We start from the raw sequence: 20,493 nt of genomic DNA, 5'->3' as shown, positions 1-20,493 counted from the left end.
CCACTTGCATTCTCACTTGAACCCATTTAACGTCCTTCATTGGCTAATACAGATGCTGAGGTGTTATATCAAGCTCATTTTGCTGCTGGTGCGATGTTACAATGAAAATTATTGACCCGCTGACTTTAATGTGCACGTAATATTTGCATATGCATATGAGCGTATATCACAGCTCTTTGATCTGCCTGCTTGACCGTGGGCCGTCTCGGTCCCTGTGCTGCACGACACAGTGGTGATTTAAAAGTCTGGCTGGCGTGCTGATGTTCAGCCCTGGAGGGTTCCTCTCCCTCTTAAATCTGCTGCCCAAAGATGCTGATTCCCAACGAGAGGGTGACCGCATTAATTTCCACTGATTTAATCACAGTGCTGCAAAAATGACCTGCGACTGACGCGAGAGCCTCTCCCTCCTTTCCACCATCTCGGGTACATCCGAGGGGCCACTTCAACAACAAATCCCACAATTTTAATTTTCTCAGCTCTGTATTCTCTCCTCTCTTCCATACAGAGTTTCATTTCCATATCTCAGCCCTGTTCATGAGATTCTTGAGACAGAAATTTTTTTTTTCTGTCTTTTTAAAGAGTTCAATATTTTTGTTGGTTGGTTAGTTTTAGGTGTATGATTATACTCATGTATTGAATTCAGTGAAGGAACTTTTCGGCAATGTTATTGATTTGACTGCACTGACTCTATCGGATGAGAACTGAACTGAGCTGGATGATGACATAAGTGCTTTATAGCCGAACTGAACTCATTCCATAATTGAGGAACTTTATACAGTTCTTGAACCAGACTGAATCAACCCTGAACTAAATTCAGCTGAATAACTGAACTACACTGACACTATCATCCATCCATCCATCCATCCATCCATCCATCCATCCATCCATCCATCCATCCATCCATCCATCCATCCATCCATCCATCCATCCATCCATCCATCCATCCATCCATCCATCCATCCATCCATCCATCCATCCATCCATCCATCCATCCATCCATCCATCCATCCATCCATCCATCCATCCATCCAAGTTCATGATACTATTATTATTTAGTATAATTTATTATTTATTCTTTTTTATTTTTTAGCATTTTAGCTGGAACATTGTATTGACCAATCAGCACCTATTTTAGTTTGTGTTTTAGAAAACGTTTTCGATATTATATTAATTTTGTTTTCACCATGACAAGTGACACAGATGTGTTTGTCCCTAATACAATGTGCTCCACACCTGCCTGGATGGTGTAAATTGACAGCTTTATATTTACAAAGCAACAGCAAATAGAATTAGCCCTTGATTTTCAGCAGTGTAACACGTTTGTATTTAATTTACAGACTACAAAAGGGACAGAAGAAACACTGAGACACCATCTGGCAAAAGACCATTGCTTGTTGCGTACTGAACTCTGTATACATCTGTTTGCGGGGTTTATTTATTTATTTTTTGGACAGTTTTACTTAGTCTATATGTCCTCAGTATCGCATATTGTTTTAATGTTTTAACACAACACATTATTTTTGACACATTATTTGTATAATTTACAGTATGCTCCATTGACAAGAAAAAAATCATAATTTGGATGTTAATTTGAATGACCTTAAAATCCCAATAAACACAAAGTTACTGTTAGATTGCTCAAAACGATTATAAAGTGTCATGGTCATGGAAAACCTGGATTTTTATTTATTTTTTTATTTTATACATTTTTTAAATCAAAATAAATAATTTTTTAAGTCAATCTTGCTTAAACTTGCTTGTGGAGTCAAAGCCATTGTGATGTCCAATTTGTGAGCTATCCTTTAAAAAAATAAAAAAATAAAAAATTCTGCTGGAACAAAATGGAACAAAATTAATTTTGAACGATTCATCAGAAAATCTTGCTGAAACAATGATTTTTAATTAGAATTTAGAAAAGTCTCAATTAGAAAAGTCTCAAAGTCCTTAATTCATTGGTCAAAAGTGGAAATCCTGATAAAGAGTCTTATAGCAGTATAGCAGTATGAAGAGTATAGTATAGAGTCTGCTTGGAAAAAATTCACACTTTTTATTTTATTTATTTATTTATTTATTTATTTTTGTAATGTCTTCCACATTGAAAGTGTAAGGAAAGTCAGAAGAAACTCGTAGTTTTGTGGCAGAGCGCACACTTTTCCCATGCAGGCTGTTGAACAAAAGCATCCTTGTGTAAGAGGGTGTACGCCTCCACTTTTTTCTCTTCTCTCTCTCTCTCTCTCTCTCTCTCCAATCCCCACTTTCATCCCTCTCTCCTCCAATCTCCCAGCTGACAAGCGCAATCCCTTCATCTTCCATCTCTACATATTTCCTCTTAGTCTCTCTCTTCGACCTCCTTCTCAAACTATCATACTATCTTTCTCTTTTGTGCCTCAGGTCTTCTTTTCCAATCAGTACAGAACACACCTGTTTTTGTTTGGAGTGTCTCTTTTATTTTTCTCACGCTTGACGGACTGCAGGGGCGAGGAGGGCAGGAAAGAATAGGAAAGAGGAGGCGAAGGAGGAGGAGACGTCTCACCGGGGATGCAGGACAGATTCCTCTTTTATGAGGAGCGCTTGGTATTCGGGACATGGTCCGGCCTTTAGAGCCCTCGTGATTCATAGCAGGGGGTGTCACGGCCCATGGCGATGGTCTTAGGCGGACGTAATGTCGCCCGCGACGACGAGTTTTACAGAGAACCTCACTTTCTCTGCTTTAAAAACGTCTTCGGCAGGGGAGATAAAAAGGTCACCAGTGTTTTAGCCGGCTTCTGAAGATCTAATTGTGTCGTTGACTTTTGTCAGCATTTTGATATGAAAGCTTTTGAAAATGGCAGAACCCCGCGAGTGAGTGCATGAGGTTTTTTTCTCGAGGTGTGTGTGCACGCACAACCAGGTGTCTTTTATTCTCTGCCTGTATTGATTTGCCACTAGGAGAGTATTGAAGAAGGTCTTCATTTTTAATTAAAGTTCACAAAAGCCCATATTGCGAAGGCTAGTGGGCTTCTGACCTGAGCTTTTCTCTGCTCACTGCATAAGACCTGCACTTCTGAGAAGGGGGAAAAAAAACTCATCGATGAGCTCAGGGCGTTGAAGCAACCTCTGATTTACAGCTCTCAGAAAGTCCAGGGTTTTATCATATTTCCCTACATGAGCTCAGATATTTCTTCTCTGATGCATTGTGCACGTATATGTGAGCTCCGGCTAAGTGTTGTCACATGGGGGCACTGTTAAGCTGTGCATTGGTGGAAATCAAGCCGTACAACTCAAAATGGTCGCTGCATCCAAACACACACTCTCGCACACTTTTCTTTCTCTCATCTCCTCCTCTTCACCCTCATTGCACAAAAAGCACATACATGGATTCAGTGGGCTTCTGAATGACACCATTTAGAAAGCGCTCTTTTATCAAGTGCCATAATGTATGGATTTAGTTCCCTTGCACAGGGGTACTTGGGGGCGATCAGTGGGACTCTTGGTGAAATTGTGATGACACTTTACCTGATGACTGTGAATGGTGTATAAATGGTCTTTAAAACGCTTTCTTTCTCTGTCAGGCATACGGGATGTCCGTCCTGCCACTGAACCTGATTAAAGGCACACGCAGCATCCTGTACGAGCGGCTGGAGAACACAGAAGACACAGAGGAGGTGGAGCACCAAATAGACAAGCTTAAAGCCAAGGTCTGTGTGTGCGAACTGAATTCAGATCAGATCATCCTTTATTTAGGATGAGCCGCTGTCCTTCAGGTCAGTGGTTCTCAACTGGTGGGTGTCAACCCAATATTGGTCTGAGGATTGTCAGATACAAACAAAGAAATCAATTGATCATAAATATAAATTATATATATATATATATATATCAGTGCCTTGCGAAAGTATTATGTACCCTCTTAATTTTTTTAAAATTTAGTTATGCTGCTGCCTTATGTTAAACTAGTTAAAATTACTTTTTTTTTTTCTCATCAATCTACAATGCGTACACCAAAATGACCATATACACCAATATATATATATATATATACACCAATATATATATATATATATATATATATATATATATATATATCAGTGCCTTGCGAAAGTATTATGTACCCTCTTAATTTTTTTAAAATTTAGTTATGCTGCTGCCTTATGTTAAACTAGTTAAAATTACTTTTTTTTTTTCTCATCAATCTACAATGCGTACACCAAAATGACATAGCAAAAAACAGATTTGTGACAACTTTGCAAATTTATTAAAAATAAAAAACTGAAATAATTGCGTTGCATAAGTCTTCATACCCTTTTCTTTTGATGCTTAAAATTTAGCTCAGGAGCATTCCGATTTGACTTGTAGATGTTAATACAATTTAATTGACAATTTAATTGAATGGGGATGATTTGGAAAGGCACACACCTCTCAATAACAGGTCTAACAGCTGAAAATGCATTTCAGAGCAAAAACCAAGCCAAAAAGAACTGCCTGTCAAAAGGAGTCAAAAGAACTGCCTGTAGAGCTCAGAGACATTATTGTGTCAAGAAACATATATGGGGAAGACAAAAAAAAAAATCTGCTGCATTGAAGGTTCACAGAAGCATGTAGCCTTCATAATCCTTAATGGAAGAAGATTGGAACAACCAGGGAACTTCCTAGAGCTCGCCAAACTGAGCACTCAGTGGAGAAGTTAGAGTGTTGACCAAGAAGCTGGTGGTCACTCTGATTGAGCTTCATGATCATATATGGAGATGGGAGAAACTTACTGAAGTGAATCAGGGTTGAACCTGGTCAGTACCTGGATGGGAGGCCTCCTAGGAAAACTAGGTAGCTGCTGGAAGAGGTGTTAGTGAGGCCCAGCAGGGGCTGCTCACCCTGTGGTCTGTGTGGGTCCTAATGCCCCAGTATACTGATGGGGAGACTATACTGTCAAAAAGTCCTTTGGATGAGACGTTAAACTGAGGTCCTGACTCTCTGTGGTCATAAATCCCAGGATGTCCTTCAAAAAAGAGTAGAGGTGTAACCCCGGCATCCTGGCCAAATTTGCCCATTGGCCTCTATCGATCATCATGTCCTTCTAAACAATATGTTCCAAATTGCGGTCCACTAGTTAAGGCCCGGGTAATGTTATACTTAATTTCCAACGTTCCGCTCCATCTCAGGCACAGTTGAGCGTGCAAGCCTTTCAGAGATACTCCTTTGGCGCATACACACGAGGTCCATGGTCACAAAAAAACTGCTACTGTTCAGTCCACACAGTCTAGTAAATGACCCTTGTTTGCGCCGACTGAAAACACATGAGAAACATCATGAGACAGGAGACATGCACTGAACATTGAATGGTCAATGCATGCGGATTTGGATAAAACAGACAATCGCTTTGATTCCGTGCCTGAACACCGTTTATCCCTTCACAGTGGTGTATAGCGGACGGGCACGGTGGGCTATTAAATTAAATTCTTATTATTATTATGCTACTGTTATTATTAAATTAATATTGCAATTCATTTGCCCCGCAATATCATAGCGCATCACTGCATAACCGACGCGCTGTGAGGATAATAAAGTATCACTTAGATAGCTTACTCCTCATTTAAAAAACAACTTGTTTAACACGAAATACTTCTCGATTCACAAAAAATACTATTTTTTTCTCACCATGGGCCACAAGAGAAATATTAAGAAAATAAATTCGATTTATCTCATACCGTCTCTAAGAGAATATGCGCTGTTAATGCAGCAACAGATACCAAAATCTCAGTCAGTTTTTACTTTCAGTTTCTGTAGCAGTCACTGCTCGTCTGTATGGGCAGGTGGGGCAGAGCCTCACCAAAATATTCGACCTAACATAGACCTTATAAATGTGTTCAGCATTCTGCAACAGATATTTTTCAGATTTTCTAGATTATTTTAAGTCGTAAAGTGAGCAGGATACATTAAAATGAAGCACATGGATTCTGCAGGCATGAATCATGATACTAAGCGGGGCAGCCGCTCTCTACAGCGCCCCACAACTTTCCTATAGGTAAACATACCTCACGTAAACCTCGCTCCAGACCAAGATGTTATCATTCCGCTTCAGATATGTGTCTGCATCAGGTCAGTAACTAGTTTGCATGTCTGTTCTTCCTATGGAGTAGCGTATCAAATGAATGATGGCATAAACCCTTTAATTTATAGTAGTTCTGTTGTTTGTTTGTTCTGAAAATTGACTTTTTTTGAAAATTTATTTTTCCTCACTTGAATTCCTAAATAACTATTCTAAAACAAAGTAATAAATAAAATAAATAGATTCTGTTCTGAATTTAAGATTCTGTCTGTCATGTGTACTAAAGTCTGTCAATCATCATTAGAGCACCACCCTCAGGCATTCGAGTTCTGACAAAAGTGTGTCTGATGTGTTCAGAGATTAAAATATATGGCTTACAAAATGGTTATCATAAACTAGTGCTAAGACCCAGAATCTGCCCCATCTATTTTTATGGCCAGGAGCCACTACTGTTCTGTAGTGAATAATTGATTGGCATGTGAGACTTCAAATGAGTCTTCTTCTCATAATTCTCACGCAAATTTGCACATTGTTTGTGTGATATCCACTAGCTTGCCTTCATTTTCAATATTGTGACGTGGCATTTTTCTTTATCACCAGTTGCTCGCAAAATGATGGACACTGATTCATATATCGTCGTCCAAGTCATTTCCCATGATAATAAAATTAAGTGAATTAAGTAAATGAGTAAATAAACAACAAGCAAACTTAAACTCGTTATTTCTGCGAATAATTTGTTGATGAAATGTCTTTTTGTACTGGCGATAAATAAATAAATAAATAAATAAATAAATAAATAAATTCTTGCCCCCCCCAACTAGAGAGTCAAATGTCACCCATGTGTATATATATATAGTGATTGGCTTTATCACTCTGTGTCCTCTCCACCAATAAGCTACTGTGGTGGACATGTGCCGCAACATAATCCTGGTGGATGCTGCATATTTGTGGTGGTTGAGGAGATTCCCCCTTTCCATATGTAAAGTGCTTTAATTACCCAGAAACGTGCTATATATATGTAACAAATTATTATCATTAATTATTATTAACACTTCACCGATCTAGGCTTTATGGCAGAGTGGAACCTCAGTTCCAAGCATCATGTAGGGAGGAAACCAGGCATTGCTCATCACCTGCACAATATCATCCCAACAGTAAAGTGTGGTGGAGCAGCATCATGCTGTGGGGGTGTTTTTCAGCGGCAGGGACTGGGGGACTTATCAGGCTAGAAGGAAAGATCAACACAGCAAAATATAGAGATAGCCTTCATAAAAGCCTAGTCTTGAGCATTCAGAACCTTGGACTGGAAGTAAGGTTTGCCTTCCAACAAGACAATGACCCTAAGCACACAGCTTCTGTGAATGTCCTTGAGTGGCCCAGCCAGAGCCTGGGCTTGAACCCAGTTGAACATCTCTGGAGAAACCTGAAAATGTCTGTCCACCGACAGTCCCCATACATCCTGACAGAGCTTGAGAGGATCTGAGGAGAAGAATGGCAGAAAATTGCCCAATGTAGATGTGCTAAGCTTGTCACATGATACCCAAAAAGACTTGAGGCTCTAAGGGTGATTCAACCAGTTACTTAGTTAACACTCTGAGGTCCGAGGGTATTGCTGGCGATACCACCGCGTTTTTTTCTTACCAGTGTAAAAGAGACTCAAAATACTCTGTCAATGTTGCACATACAATTAAGAGTTATACACCATTTTAATCTGTTGAATATCTTCTTTCATTTGTGTACACTCAGAGTAAAAACAAAATGCTGTGCTTTTTGTAAAATAAAGAAAACTAACATGATGCGTGATCTCTCGTCTCCCTCTGAACAAAGTCCAATCTGATAGTTCTCAGAAAATGAACTGTAACTTGGTGAATATGAATGACAAAAAAATTAAACTTATGTCTAAAGAAACGTTGAAATGTCAGGTTTTAAATCGTGCAAGTCAAATCAAAAACAAACATTCTGTGTTTATGTAATCTGTATGAAAAGAGAGCCATGTCAGAAGTCAGTGATTCAGCTCATTACCCGCTAATGCGGCCACGCCCACGGAGCCAGCGCTATTCAGAGGCAAATTCAGAAGCAAAACATGCATACATCGTCTCAATCGTGTATTTATTGTCTTTAAAAGTGTTTATCTGGATATTAAAGCCATGGTTAGCGAACTCTAGAAAACATGCAGTTAGTTCCTGGTTCTTCTTCTTCTTTATATGGATTTGTGGCCTAAAGGTGTACAGAGCGCCCTCCGGCTGCAAGTATGAATTGTATCCAGCACTCATAGTGATGATAAATAGAATAAATATTACTCCACTGTATAGAAATTTGACATAAACATATAAGAATCCATCAATATTTCTCCAAATGTGCATGCTTTAAGCTTAAAGCCTATATGAAATGCCATAGAGGTAACATAATTGTTCAGACACTTTGCGCCACAGAAATACATTATATTTTAAAGAATATAATAGAATACCATTATTTTAAATTGAGCTGAGACATGATTACAGAGGGGTTTTTTTCACACCCTACCTGACTCAAAGGCCTCATTAATATGCAAGTCATTTCAGGTCATTATCATTTGATTCTTTTGTCTTCTCAGGTGTAAATGGCCCATTATTCATGATCATTCACGCCTCCATGCATACTGTGTTTCTTGACAAAAAGTGACTTAAAAAAACTAAATCAATATATTGTTTTATATGAAGGAGTAGGCAGCATAATTTTTACATAATTCTGAAGCAAAAACTCTAGTCTACAACCTCCAATACCCAGAAGTCTTATGAACACAGATTTAATATACTTTTTTTGGCCTTATTTCAGTGACTTAAGTTTGTTTTTTCAATAACCACGCATAAACGTTATTCCTTCAAAAACACATATGTTCCTCACATATTATGGTAGCCTAGTTTGTGTTGAATACAGTGTAATGACACTTGTGTCATCAATGTGTTTATGAACAAATGAAAAAAGCACAAATGTCAGGGCGTGTCAAAACTTCTCCAGGCCCCAAATCTGCCTCAGACTCCAGAGGGTTAAGGGTACAAATACTTATGCAATGTACTTATTTCAGTTTTTCCTTTTTAATACATTTGCAAAGTTGTCACAAATCTGTTATTTGCTTTGTCATTATGGGGTGTGGAGTGTAGATTGATTTGAAAGTTATTTAAAGTTGTTTAACATAAGGTAGTAACAACAAAATGTGAAAAAAAAAAAATGAAGCGGAGGGGTCAAAGTAGATGTTCACGGGCCAATAAAGACCATAGGTGGGCATTATGCAAATTTGTTACTTTGTTACGTAGGTTTGTAACAGGAAGTGAGAAAGGAATTGCTGATGACTCATTTCGGCAATTCAGAATCGATTCTTTCTTTTAGGAGACAATAACTTTATTTGTTGTGTACTTTTGATCTTTTAAAACTTTGCAGACCATCACATTCACAAACAACTATATACACACTGCATGAAGGTAATATTTGAAAAAGCATAATTGGGGCTCTTTAATTACATCATCAAATGCATAAATTTGCTTTCTATGATAATTTATTTAATAGAAAATCAATCCAACATTCAAGAGATGTTTTGAATTTGAAACCAAACACTCTCACTATAAAAACAATATACCAGTGAATAGTGGGTGACATGCATGTAAGTGAGTAAAAACAGTAGAAATATGGCAAAGTCATTTCGACGTGCCACACTTCCTGCTGCCAACAGTTGGAACTATTACTGGATATTGACATGTAGACGTCTTTAGGCCAAGGACTATAATCAAACGTGAAGTTTGGAGCAGATCGGACATTGTATGCCTGAGTTACAACAACTTCCTGTTTTGTGGCGTTAATCGCATACTTCAGCACTTAGCCAAGTGTTGCATGATTTAAGGTGTTTCTAGCATGTTTGGTACTTCATGGGTACTTTTGGGAGTGAATTACAGTGCAAAGCATGCCATTTCCTGTTGTCAGCAGGTGGCGCTATGACTAAATGAATATTGCAATGTAAATGTCTTTAGGCCAGGACTCTTATCAAACGTGAAGTTTCGGCAGATCGGACACTGTATGCCGGAGTTACAACCGCTTCCTATTTCATGGCGAAACATCAGAATTTGTCAGGCCGCCACAGACACGCCCTTCAATGAAAATTCAAGATCTTTGCAATTTAACATCACAAAGGCCTTTAAATTAGGCTGACCAAATATGATGTTTATCTGATAAAATCTCCAGGAGGAGTTAATGTACAAACGTCTGGAAATGGCAAAAACTGCAAAAATTTTGCAGAGAAAAATCAAAATATCTCACTTCCGGTTGGGTTTTCAGATTTTGCTCCCAGGGACTTTTTTGTAGGTATAGGGCTGTTACATGTGTCTACCGAATTTTATACCTGTACGTGAAACTTAGCATGAAGGGCGCTTAATTGAAATTTTGTAGGTGGTGCTATCGAGCCATTTTGCCACACCTAATTCTGAAACCCATATCAGACGTAAATTTTCATCACTTCAGAGGCATGTGCAAAATTTCATGAGTTTTCGAGCATGTTTAGGCCCTCAAAAATGCGATTCATTTCGGAGAAGAAGATTAATTGACTGAGCAAATACAATAGAGTCCTCACACAATTGGTGCCCAGGCCCTGAAAAATTGTAAAAAATTTACTTTTTATGCAATAAGAAATTTTGTACTTTTCTCTTCAGTGTGCTGATGGGCGTCCTCTCTCTATGAGAGACAGGAGGAACCTCCAGGATCTTGAAGCGAAACTACAGATGCTGCATCGACGGGGGCGTCACCTGGAGATTGCAGAGAGGAACTGCTGCAATAAAGTGGGCTCTGCTCTCCGCCCCATGAAGGTCTGTTGAGTTTTGCCTCAATCACATACCTCAAGACAACAACTCCAACAATGAAATCCAATTTTCTATGATCTTTCAAAATTTCAAAATGGTTTTAAGGTTGAAAGAAAGAATAAATTATGACAACAACCTCAAAAAAAAAAAAAAAAATGAAATGCTGATGACTGTAACAATGATTTTTGGCAAGTAAACTTGAATAGACTTTGCAGTAGTTCAATATCAGTGCAGCTATTTTTTAATTTTGAAAAATGTCCTTAACTCACATATTTGTTCAAACAGTAAATACTTCAAATTATAAACAGCTGTCTTCCCACACACTGACATATCCAGAGGTGACAGTTCTCTCTGACGGAGTAAAAGTGGGATCTGTAAGAGATTCTAACGAGTCAAATACGTTCAGCTCTCTGTGAACTGTAATCCTCACCCTGTTGCACCACATTTATCTCAAATCATTCAAATGGGTTGCATTTTCTCAAATGTGTTCAAAGTCATGAAATCAAAATTGACCCCATTTTCTTCCATAATACATGTTCCTGGTTTTCATCAGAATGTTTTTCTGCATCTGAAACAACTTTTCTTTCCTTTTGATGTCAGTGTGGAGAAAATAGATTTAAAATTAAATCTTGCCAGTTTGGTAATGCAGTTGATTTAATGAAGGTACTGCAGTAGATGTAAATAATGATGCATTTAGATTCTGCCTTCAAACGCTCATTCAGGTCTGTTTGAATTTTTTGTTTCGCTTCTAAATCCACTTCATCAAAGTTAAATGGGTTACTGTTCCATGTTCACTTTTAAAGATTCCCATTGGTTTTGTAATTAAAGTCACTCTGAAGTTTTCATGCTGTTTATAATCATAAAACTTTTAGAGCAGTTGCATAAAGTGTAATTTACATGGAATAGGTTCATCCAAGCGTTGACTTAAATATAATGTATAACAATTACTTGCCATCTATATTCTCTTTTTTCCTTTTTGATATTTTTTTCAAGAATTTGCATCATCTTGTCCCTAATTAATTGTTCAATTATTGTCACTATCTATCTTGGGTCTACCAAGTATAGTCTATGAAGGGGGAGGTGTGAAGGAAATTAATTTTCATGGTGACTTTGATGTAACACATACATTATGACTTCATTTGAATGCCAACACACATTCCCAAGAGAATCAAGAAATCCTTTGGTTTTTATCACCTTGGCACAGATTCACCAAAGTGAACAACCACTTTGCTAGATGCACTATTTCACCTTATTTCTCTGTTTTTGTCCAACTAATGAAGCCAAATTTTGTAGATTGAATGTATAATATTTATATTAATGCATTTGGCAGCTCTTTTTTTAAAATATGTGTGCTCACTGGGAATCAAACCTTGGTGTTGTTAAACCATGCGGTAACTCAGATGATGTTCAAAGGGGACATATTGTGAAAATCTGACTTTTTTCATGTTTAAGTGCTATAATCGGGTCCTCGGTGCATCTACCAACCCAGAAAATGTAAAAAAGGACAACCCAGTAACTTTGTTTTGGCAAGCCTTTCTCTGCAAGCATGTGAAAAAACAATTTTCAACAATTTTATTATGTAATTAAATATAAACAATATTACCGCCCCTGCATGTTTTCATCTGCATGTTTTCACACACTGTGCCGTCAATTTGTTTTCACAAGCAAACATGGTGTACCAGTCCTAAGGCCATGGAAAAAGTTTGAGGAAAGCATGCCAACTGTTCTGTCGTTGGCTGCACAGATCAGCACTGAATACTATTTAGAGTCTTGAATAGCCTGTAAGTTGACACTGGCAAGCTGAGCGATATTTAAAAAAAAAAAAAAATAGACCATTTATAGCATTTGGTAGCAATCCTAAAAGTTAGTTTGTTGTGTATGCCTCTGTTTGACAAACAGGTATGCTATGTATAGCGGGCGTCCATACGGGTTTTGCACAAAAGATTAACATAACGTCACGTGCTAGTCAATGAGTTGAATCAACTCTACAGCAGCATCTACATAAATTTATGCTCTAATCATTCAGAAACATCCAGATGCATTCTAAAAGTTGTAACTTCTTCCTGAGTTTCTACATCAGTGTCTGACTCCGGTTTGAACATTGTAAAGCTGAACATTGTTACTGACAATCCTCATTTTGGCTGCGTGAGATTCTCCAGTTTTGTTGTTGTTGAGCAACCGAAGCGCGAGCTTTTAAAGCTCCACCCTCTTCTGGAAAGGGGGCCGGGAGCAGCAGCTCATTTGCATTTAAAGGGACACACACAAAAGCAGCATGTTTTTGCTCACACCCAATATCGGGCAAATTTGACAAGCTATAATAAATGATCTGTAAGTTATTTTGAGCTGAAACTTCACAGACACATTCTGAGGACACCAGAGACTTACAGTATATTACATTGTGCAAAAAGGGTTATAATAGGTCCCCTTTAAAGAATATCCTGTCTGTTCTTTTCAATATAATAACATAAAAGAGGACTATGGCTATCATGCTTCAAAATACCAAAATATGGGTGATTAAATGATGAGAGTTTTCATTTTAGGTGAACTATTCTTTTTAATATACTTTTGGTGATGCACAAAATAGCTGTGTTTATCACAAACCTCTCTGTAGTACTCCTGCATTCCTCTAGTCAACCTTTAAAATGTTTGTCATCTTCCATTCATTTTCTGGTTTTCAAATTATTTGCATCGTTTCTTCTCCCAGCATGCTCTGCACCAGAGGGGTTCCTCATTTCCGTCTTTAGCAGCCCACTAGCAGCAGACATGAGCATGGCAGTCTAATGATAGACTCCAGGCTCTATTTATACCTAAACTAGGCTTGAGATTTACTAATTTTCCCACAAGAGCTTCAGGGGAAACGCATACTGTCTGCCAAACGGCTCTCTTCGTCAGTCACTGCGCCTCGTTTACGCCATCATGTAGCTCTGTGAGCGCTGCGCTCGTTTTAGCTTTGCATTTGTTGCTTACAGCCTTTGATTTACAGTGCAATTTTAGTGATTTAATGCAAAGGTTTTCAGAGCATTCCGATTTGTTTGAGATCAGCATCTCGACTTCATATCCTCCAAGGGCCTTTTTCACTTTGCGCTTCCTGCAGCGAAGTCTCACATGAACTTGTAGTTGTCATTAACACAACATGTGTACTGATATTCAACACATTTCTCGTCGCAGTACACCTTCCTGCAAGAGCCAATGACATCGCATAATGGAGCCGCGCGGCTGTGGAAAGTGAGGCCCAGTGGGTGGTTTGTTAACTGGAGCATGGGTGGTCTGATGGGGCGATTTGAGATGTGTGAGTCCCTGCTGATGATTTTAGATAAATTCAGCTGTCAGCACAGACTAATAGATCACATACACGCATGTGCATACACGAACACATGAACTCACACTTCTATTACCCTCTAATGTGGACCCGGCAGATGTGATTGATTCCATTAAGAGAGCAGGTTAATTGACCTAAATTCTGTATCAGATTGATTGATTAACTTTGATTGATTTTAATTATTGTGTTTACTGTTTCATCTTCAGTGGAAATTGGTTTGGAAAATTGAAAGTGGTGTGTAGGAGGTGCTTAGGTGTTTTAATGAGCCCCGATAAGATGAAACACAACACTTACCATGCAAACTGCATGCATTTCCTCCCTTTGTGAGCACATTAAATCTATATTGCATACTTTACCTATAGTCGTCATGGCGGTTCGCATGTAACCATAGAGCTGTAGTAGATATACGCGCTGTTTCACACGTCTAGAGGTTTGCACATTAGAACCCAGCAGACCCCGGTATGACGGCAGTGGCAGGTGGTAGCGAGCCCAATTATAAAATGAAATAAACCTGTTTATGAAGCCTGAGCGAGTGTGATACCTACAGAGGATTTCATTATCATTTAACGGATATTAAAAAAAAATTCTCACATAATACACTGATAAAGCAGCCCTTGGCAAAGCTCAGAGCAAGGACGATTATGAATTGGGCCAATGTGACCAGGGGCATCTGACTGCCAGGGGCCTCGAGGAGTTCACTATGGCCCAACATGCAGAAAAAAGCCACTGCAGAACAGAGCTTCAGTGTGCGCGCAGTGTAAAATAAACAAAGAAATGAGACCGTTAACCGTTTCTGGACCCTCTTTAGCACAAATAAGCACCCTGAACACTTTATTGCTGCTGTTTATAGCTATTCCTTTACATATTTGTGTATAAATCACATATTGCATCTTTATTTCTTATATTTTTTATATTATTCTGTTTTTTTTTTTTTGTTTTTTTTGTTTTTTGACATGCTGAGTAGATGCTTGTGGAAACATCTTCGATAGTCCACCAGAAATCTTGGCCAACTGAAAAGTATGAACATGAAAAGTATGAGCATGTACAGCACTCGATACTTAGTTGGGGCTCCTTTTGCCTGAATTACTGCAGCAATGCGGCGTGGCATGGAGTCGATCAGTCTGTGTCACTGCTCAGGTGTTATGAGAGCCCAGGTTGCTCTGATAGTGGCCTTCAGCTCTTCTGCATTGTTGGGTCTGGCATAGCGCATCTTCCTCTTCACAATACCCTATAGATCTTCTATGGGGTTAAGGTCAGGCGAGTTTGCTGGCCAATTAAGAACAGGGATACCATGGTCCTTAAACCAGGTACTGGTAGCTTTGGCACTGTATGCAGGTGCCAAGTCCTGTTGGAAAATGAAATCTGCATCTCCATAAAGTTGATCAGCAGCAGGAAGCATGAAGTGCTCTAAAACTTCCTGGTATACGGCTGCATTGACCTTGGACCTCAGAAAACACAGTGGACCAACACCAGCAGATGACATGGCACCCCAAACCATCACTGACTGTGGAAACCTTACACTGGACCTCAAGCAACATGGAATGTGTGCCTCTCCTCTCTTCCTCCAGACTCTGGGACCCTGATTTCCAAAGGAAATGCAAAATTTACTTTCATCAGAGAACATAACTTTGGACCACTCAGCAGCAGTCCGGTCCTTTTTGTCTTTAGCCCAGGCGAGATGCTTCAGATGCTGTCTGTTGTGGCTTGACACAAGGAATGCGACAGCTGAAACCCATTTCTTGCATATGTCTGTGCGTAGTGGTTCTTGAAGCACTGACTCCAGCTGCAGTCCACTCTTTGTGAATCTCCCCCACATTTTTGAATGGGTTTTGTTTCACAATCCTCTCCAGGGTGCAGTTATCCCTATTGCTTGTACACTTTTTTTCTACCACATCTTTTCCTTCCCTTCGCCTCTCTATTAATGTGCTTGGACACAGCACAGAGCTCTGTGAACAGCCAGCCTCTTTTGCAATGACCTTTTGTGTCTTGGCCTCCTTGTGCAAGGTGTCAATGGTCATCTTTTGGACAATTGTCAAGTCAGCAGCCTTCCCCATGATTGTGTAGCCTACAGAACTAGACTGAGAGACCATTTAAAGTAGTGTTGTCAAAAATATCGATATTTCGATAAATATCGATACTGAAATATCTGAACGGTACCAATACTAATTTCCCGAAGTATCGATACTAGCCGCGCTTTCACTTTCACTTCTCTCCAAAGGCGCGTTGACGACCACCACATGCACACGCGCACTCGCACTCGTCTCATTTGCTCTGGTTAGCAAAAGTGAAGTGAATGGAAAGATGGCGAGTGCAGCGCCCGCGCGACCGGCTTTGGTTGATAAGGAACACAGCAGAAGTGCTATCTGGAAATATTTTGCATATGAGGCAAATGAACATGGAAAGCCAAAGGACACAAGCAAGCCAATATGCAAGAGATGCTACAGAACAGTGCTAACAAAAGGCGCTAACACCACTAATATAGCAAAGCACCTGAGAGACCGACAGCCGGATCTGTATTGTTAAAAGCACTATATAAATAAAGGTGACTTGACGACTTCATGTCGATCCAGTGAGCACTGTTTTCGCGTGTGATGCACGCACGTTTGCGTTTAAATCTGTTCATCAAATAACGTTAATGTATTAACCAGCTTTTATGACCGATGAGCAATGCATTTGTTACAGTATATTTTAATCTTTGATAACAGTAGGTATTAGGTAATAAAAATATAGCGGATCATGTTAGCTCCGGTCCAATGAAAAATATTAACAAATAGAACTTTGGATTTTAATTAGTACATGTATTAGTGAATGTTAGTTTAAATCAACTTTTAACTTTGATTAACAAATGTTTTGTAAGTATTTTTCATTGCATTACAGTAATGGGTGTCAATCTCACTCACCTCTGTAGAGAAAATCTGCATAAAACTGCAGCAACAGATTCCATTTAATTATTTTGTTTACTAATTTGATATTTGATGCATAAGATTGCACTGATTTTGTTTTTGCTTGAAGTTTAAGTATCTTTTGTTGACATTGTGATTTGATTTTACTTGGAAATACAAAAGATTGTTATTTTTTTACTTGCAATTTATTGGTTTTTGAATGTAATGCAATCTGAGAGGCTTTTGAACAAGTGCACTACCTCAGGACAGTTTTGTTAATGTAAAATATATGTTCTACACTTGTTATATGTAGCTTTAAATAAAAAAATAACCCCTTAATATTGTGGCAGTTTTTTTCTCAGTGGTATCGAAAATGGTATCGAATATCGATTTTTTTCAAGGTATCGTATCGAAGTTAGAAATTCTAGTATTGTGACAACACTAATTTAAAGGCCTTTGCAGGTGTTTTGAGTTAATTAGCTGATTAGAGTGTGGCACCAGGTGTCTTCAATATTGAACCTTTTCACAATATTCTAATTTTCTGAGATACTGAATTCTGGATTTTCCTTAGTTGTCAGTTATAATCATCAAAATTAAAAGAAATAAACATCTATGAATATATATCAGTCTGTGTGTAATGAGTGAATATAATATACAAATATCACTTTTTGAATGGAATTAGTGAAATAAATAAACTTTTTGGATGATATTCTAATTATATGACCAGCACCTTATGTAGGTACCATCCTAAAGGGACTTGAAACAGGCATACATGACTTAAGGTAGCAGTGTTTATGGTGTGTATTAAAGTCTGTGGTATTGTTGTGTAGCTGAAGGCATGCTGAATAATGAATTGCTTGATGCTGTAACTTTTGTTATTAATGTACTCCTTTCTGTAAAGTTAAAGCTCTGGCTGTCACAGTTATTACAGCTATAACTGCGAGCGTTTATTACTGGTATTACAGCAACAGCTTGAGACATAAATTCCTAATATACTCTTAGAATATCTCCAGCTGTGTTTTTAACCACAAAGCGTACTTCTAGCATCACTAATAACTCGCAGTCATTCGTTTGAATTAGTTATAGATTATGTCTCTGAGGCAGATTCACGCTCATTTACAAATCTATGTTCTCGGTACAGTTCACAATCTGTCATATTGTTCTTGAGGGAAATGTGTGTCCAATGAGAATGTCACTTGCTTTAGTGGTTATTCGTAAGTAGTCAAAGTTGGTATCAGCATTTTTTTGGTCTAAACATTGCTAGTTATATAATTATAGCATAAAATGATGATGTTAATGTAATTGTGAAAGATCCATGTTGCACTCATTGTTTCTGTATTATTATGCAGGAATTGCTTTAAAATTTGGATGGATGGATGGATGGATGGATGGATGGATGGATGGATGGATGGATGGATGGATGGATGGATGGATGGATGGATGGATGGATGGATGGATGGATGGATGGATAGATAGATAGATAGATAGATAGATAGATAGATAGATAGATAGATAGATAGATAGATAGATAGATAGATAGATAGATAGATAGATAGATAGATAGATAGATAGATAGATAGATAGATAGATAGATAGATAGATAGATAGATAGATAGATAGATAGATAGATAGATAGATAGATAGATAGATCTGTGTACCAATAAATAGGTAGATGGATGGATAGACAGATAGATGTTTTTTTGTTTTGTTTTTTGCCACCTCTCTTACTTTGTTTTGTGAAAATCTGGAATGATGATGCACATGTCAGGGTTTTGTTTACTCCCTCAAGTCAAGTCAAGCAGACGTGAGCTCCGGGAGGCCAGTCAAAGGCAGCCGTTCAGCCTGGCATATTGGTTTTGTTTTGCTTTGTGGGTTGTGAGTATTTGTGTCTCTGTCTTTGTTCATTTACTCTATCCTCTGCAGTTCAGTCTGTGCCTTATTTAGAGAGCTTGTGACCATGTTGTCCATATTACTCTTGGCAACTGTGTCAGGCTGAGGTGGGCCGCACCATATGGCCATGTGTAAAAAGTGACACAACCTCTGGGTTAGACATGATGGACCAATTGAGAGATTCAGTCTTCTGCATAAACATTTGGTGCTGAAGTGTATATTTGTGTATACTTTCTAGTGTGTTTGTAAATCAGTGCAGACAGTATATTTCAGTACACTGCTTCAAAAGAATCAGTTCGCTGATTCATTTAAAGGGGACCTAGTATGCCCCTTTTTACAAGATGTAAAATAAGTCTCTGATGTCCCCAAAGTGTGTATGTGAAGTTTTAGCTCAAAATAATAATAATTTTTTTATAGCATGTTAAAATTGCCACTTTTAAGGGATGAGTGAAAACATGCCATTTTTGTGTGTGTCTCTTTAAATGCAAATGAGCTGCTGCCCCCTTTTAAGAAGAGGGCGGATCTTTAAGAGCTCACTCAAAAATAAATCAGGACAATCTCATGCACTGAAAATGTCAGAAACTGTCACCAGCGGTGTTCAGTCTTATTGGTTCGAACCGGAGTCAAACAATGATGCCTACGGAGCCAGAGAATGTATTCTTCATGGAGACAGCACAGGTATAGTTTAGTCTAATTACAGTTATAACTTTGTTGTCATCTTGCTTTAGTACAAGCCTGTCCGAATGATGGCCAAAACTTTACTGACCAGTTTTATGAAGTTTATTGTACATCACACAAAAGATAAAGTGTCAGTTTTTACTCCAGAAAATCACCTTAAGAGCTGAATAAAACACAGTACATGAAGTGCGCATTAAAGTCTTATCCATAAACTTTCTCTCTCCCTTGCATTATCATCAGCATATACAGTGATTTACACAAAGTTATAACTAATAGTAAACAAATATATACGGACTCTTATGCTTTTCCAGGGGGGTGCTTAATAAACCGGTAAACTTTATATCTGTTAAAAAACTCAGATGAACTGTAATAAAGTGCATGCAGAAAATGATAATGGCTTGTTCTGAGACACAGCTTATGATTTATGGGGATTAAAAAAATGGTGGATTTTTATCATTATTATCATGGTTGTGTACATGCACTGCCAACTCTCATTTATGTCCAAACACAGTGTAAAAGTGAAAGGCAAAGTTCACCCTAAAATTAAAATTCTGTCATTATTTACTATTTACTATTAATCTCATGTCTCAACTATCTTTCTTCAAATTTTTTGGAGAATGTCCAGGCAACTCTTTTCAGTATTTATAAAGTAAATGAGTACTGGGGCTTTCAGGATCCACAATGACACACAATATAATACAAATTTCATAAAGTAGTTCATATGTCTCTGTATTTCAAGCCTTTTAAAGCTATAGCTTTGTTTGAACAACTATCCTATATCTGTGTAAGACTGCAAAACACTTGGAATATAGTGGTCACATGGACTACTTTTATGAAAATTTTATATAACTTTTTCTATCCTTTGTGAAGCTTTTTTTCATT

General features: G+C 38.2%; 1 protein-coding gene across 1 annotated transcript in view; it reads left to right on the top strand.

Annotated features, from left to right (window-relative positions):
* The window catches only part of lmbrd1 (LMBR1 domain containing 1), a 119,074-nt gene that overhangs the window by 58,647 nt on the left and 39,934 nt on the right, over positions 1 to 20,493 (top strand). Inside the window, exons 8-9 of the mRNA XM_067385509.1 lie at positions 3,552 to 3,677; positions 10,696 to 10,848. Coding sequence (XP_067241610.1) covers positions 3,552 to 3,677; positions 10,696 to 10,848 — 279 coding nt within the window. The remainder of the gene's footprint in view (positions 1 to 3,551; positions 3,678 to 10,695; positions 10,849 to 20,493) is intronic.

The sequence above is a fragment of the Chanodichthys erythropterus genome, chromosome 5, assembly GCF_024489055.1.
Source record: "Chanodichthys erythropterus isolate Z2021 chromosome 5, ASM2448905v1, whole genome shotgun sequence".
NCBI lineage: Eukaryota > Metazoa > Chordata > Actinopteri > Cypriniformes > Xenocyprididae > Chanodichthys > Chanodichthys erythropterus.
This window is presented reverse-complemented; position numbering and strand designations above follow the sequence as displayed.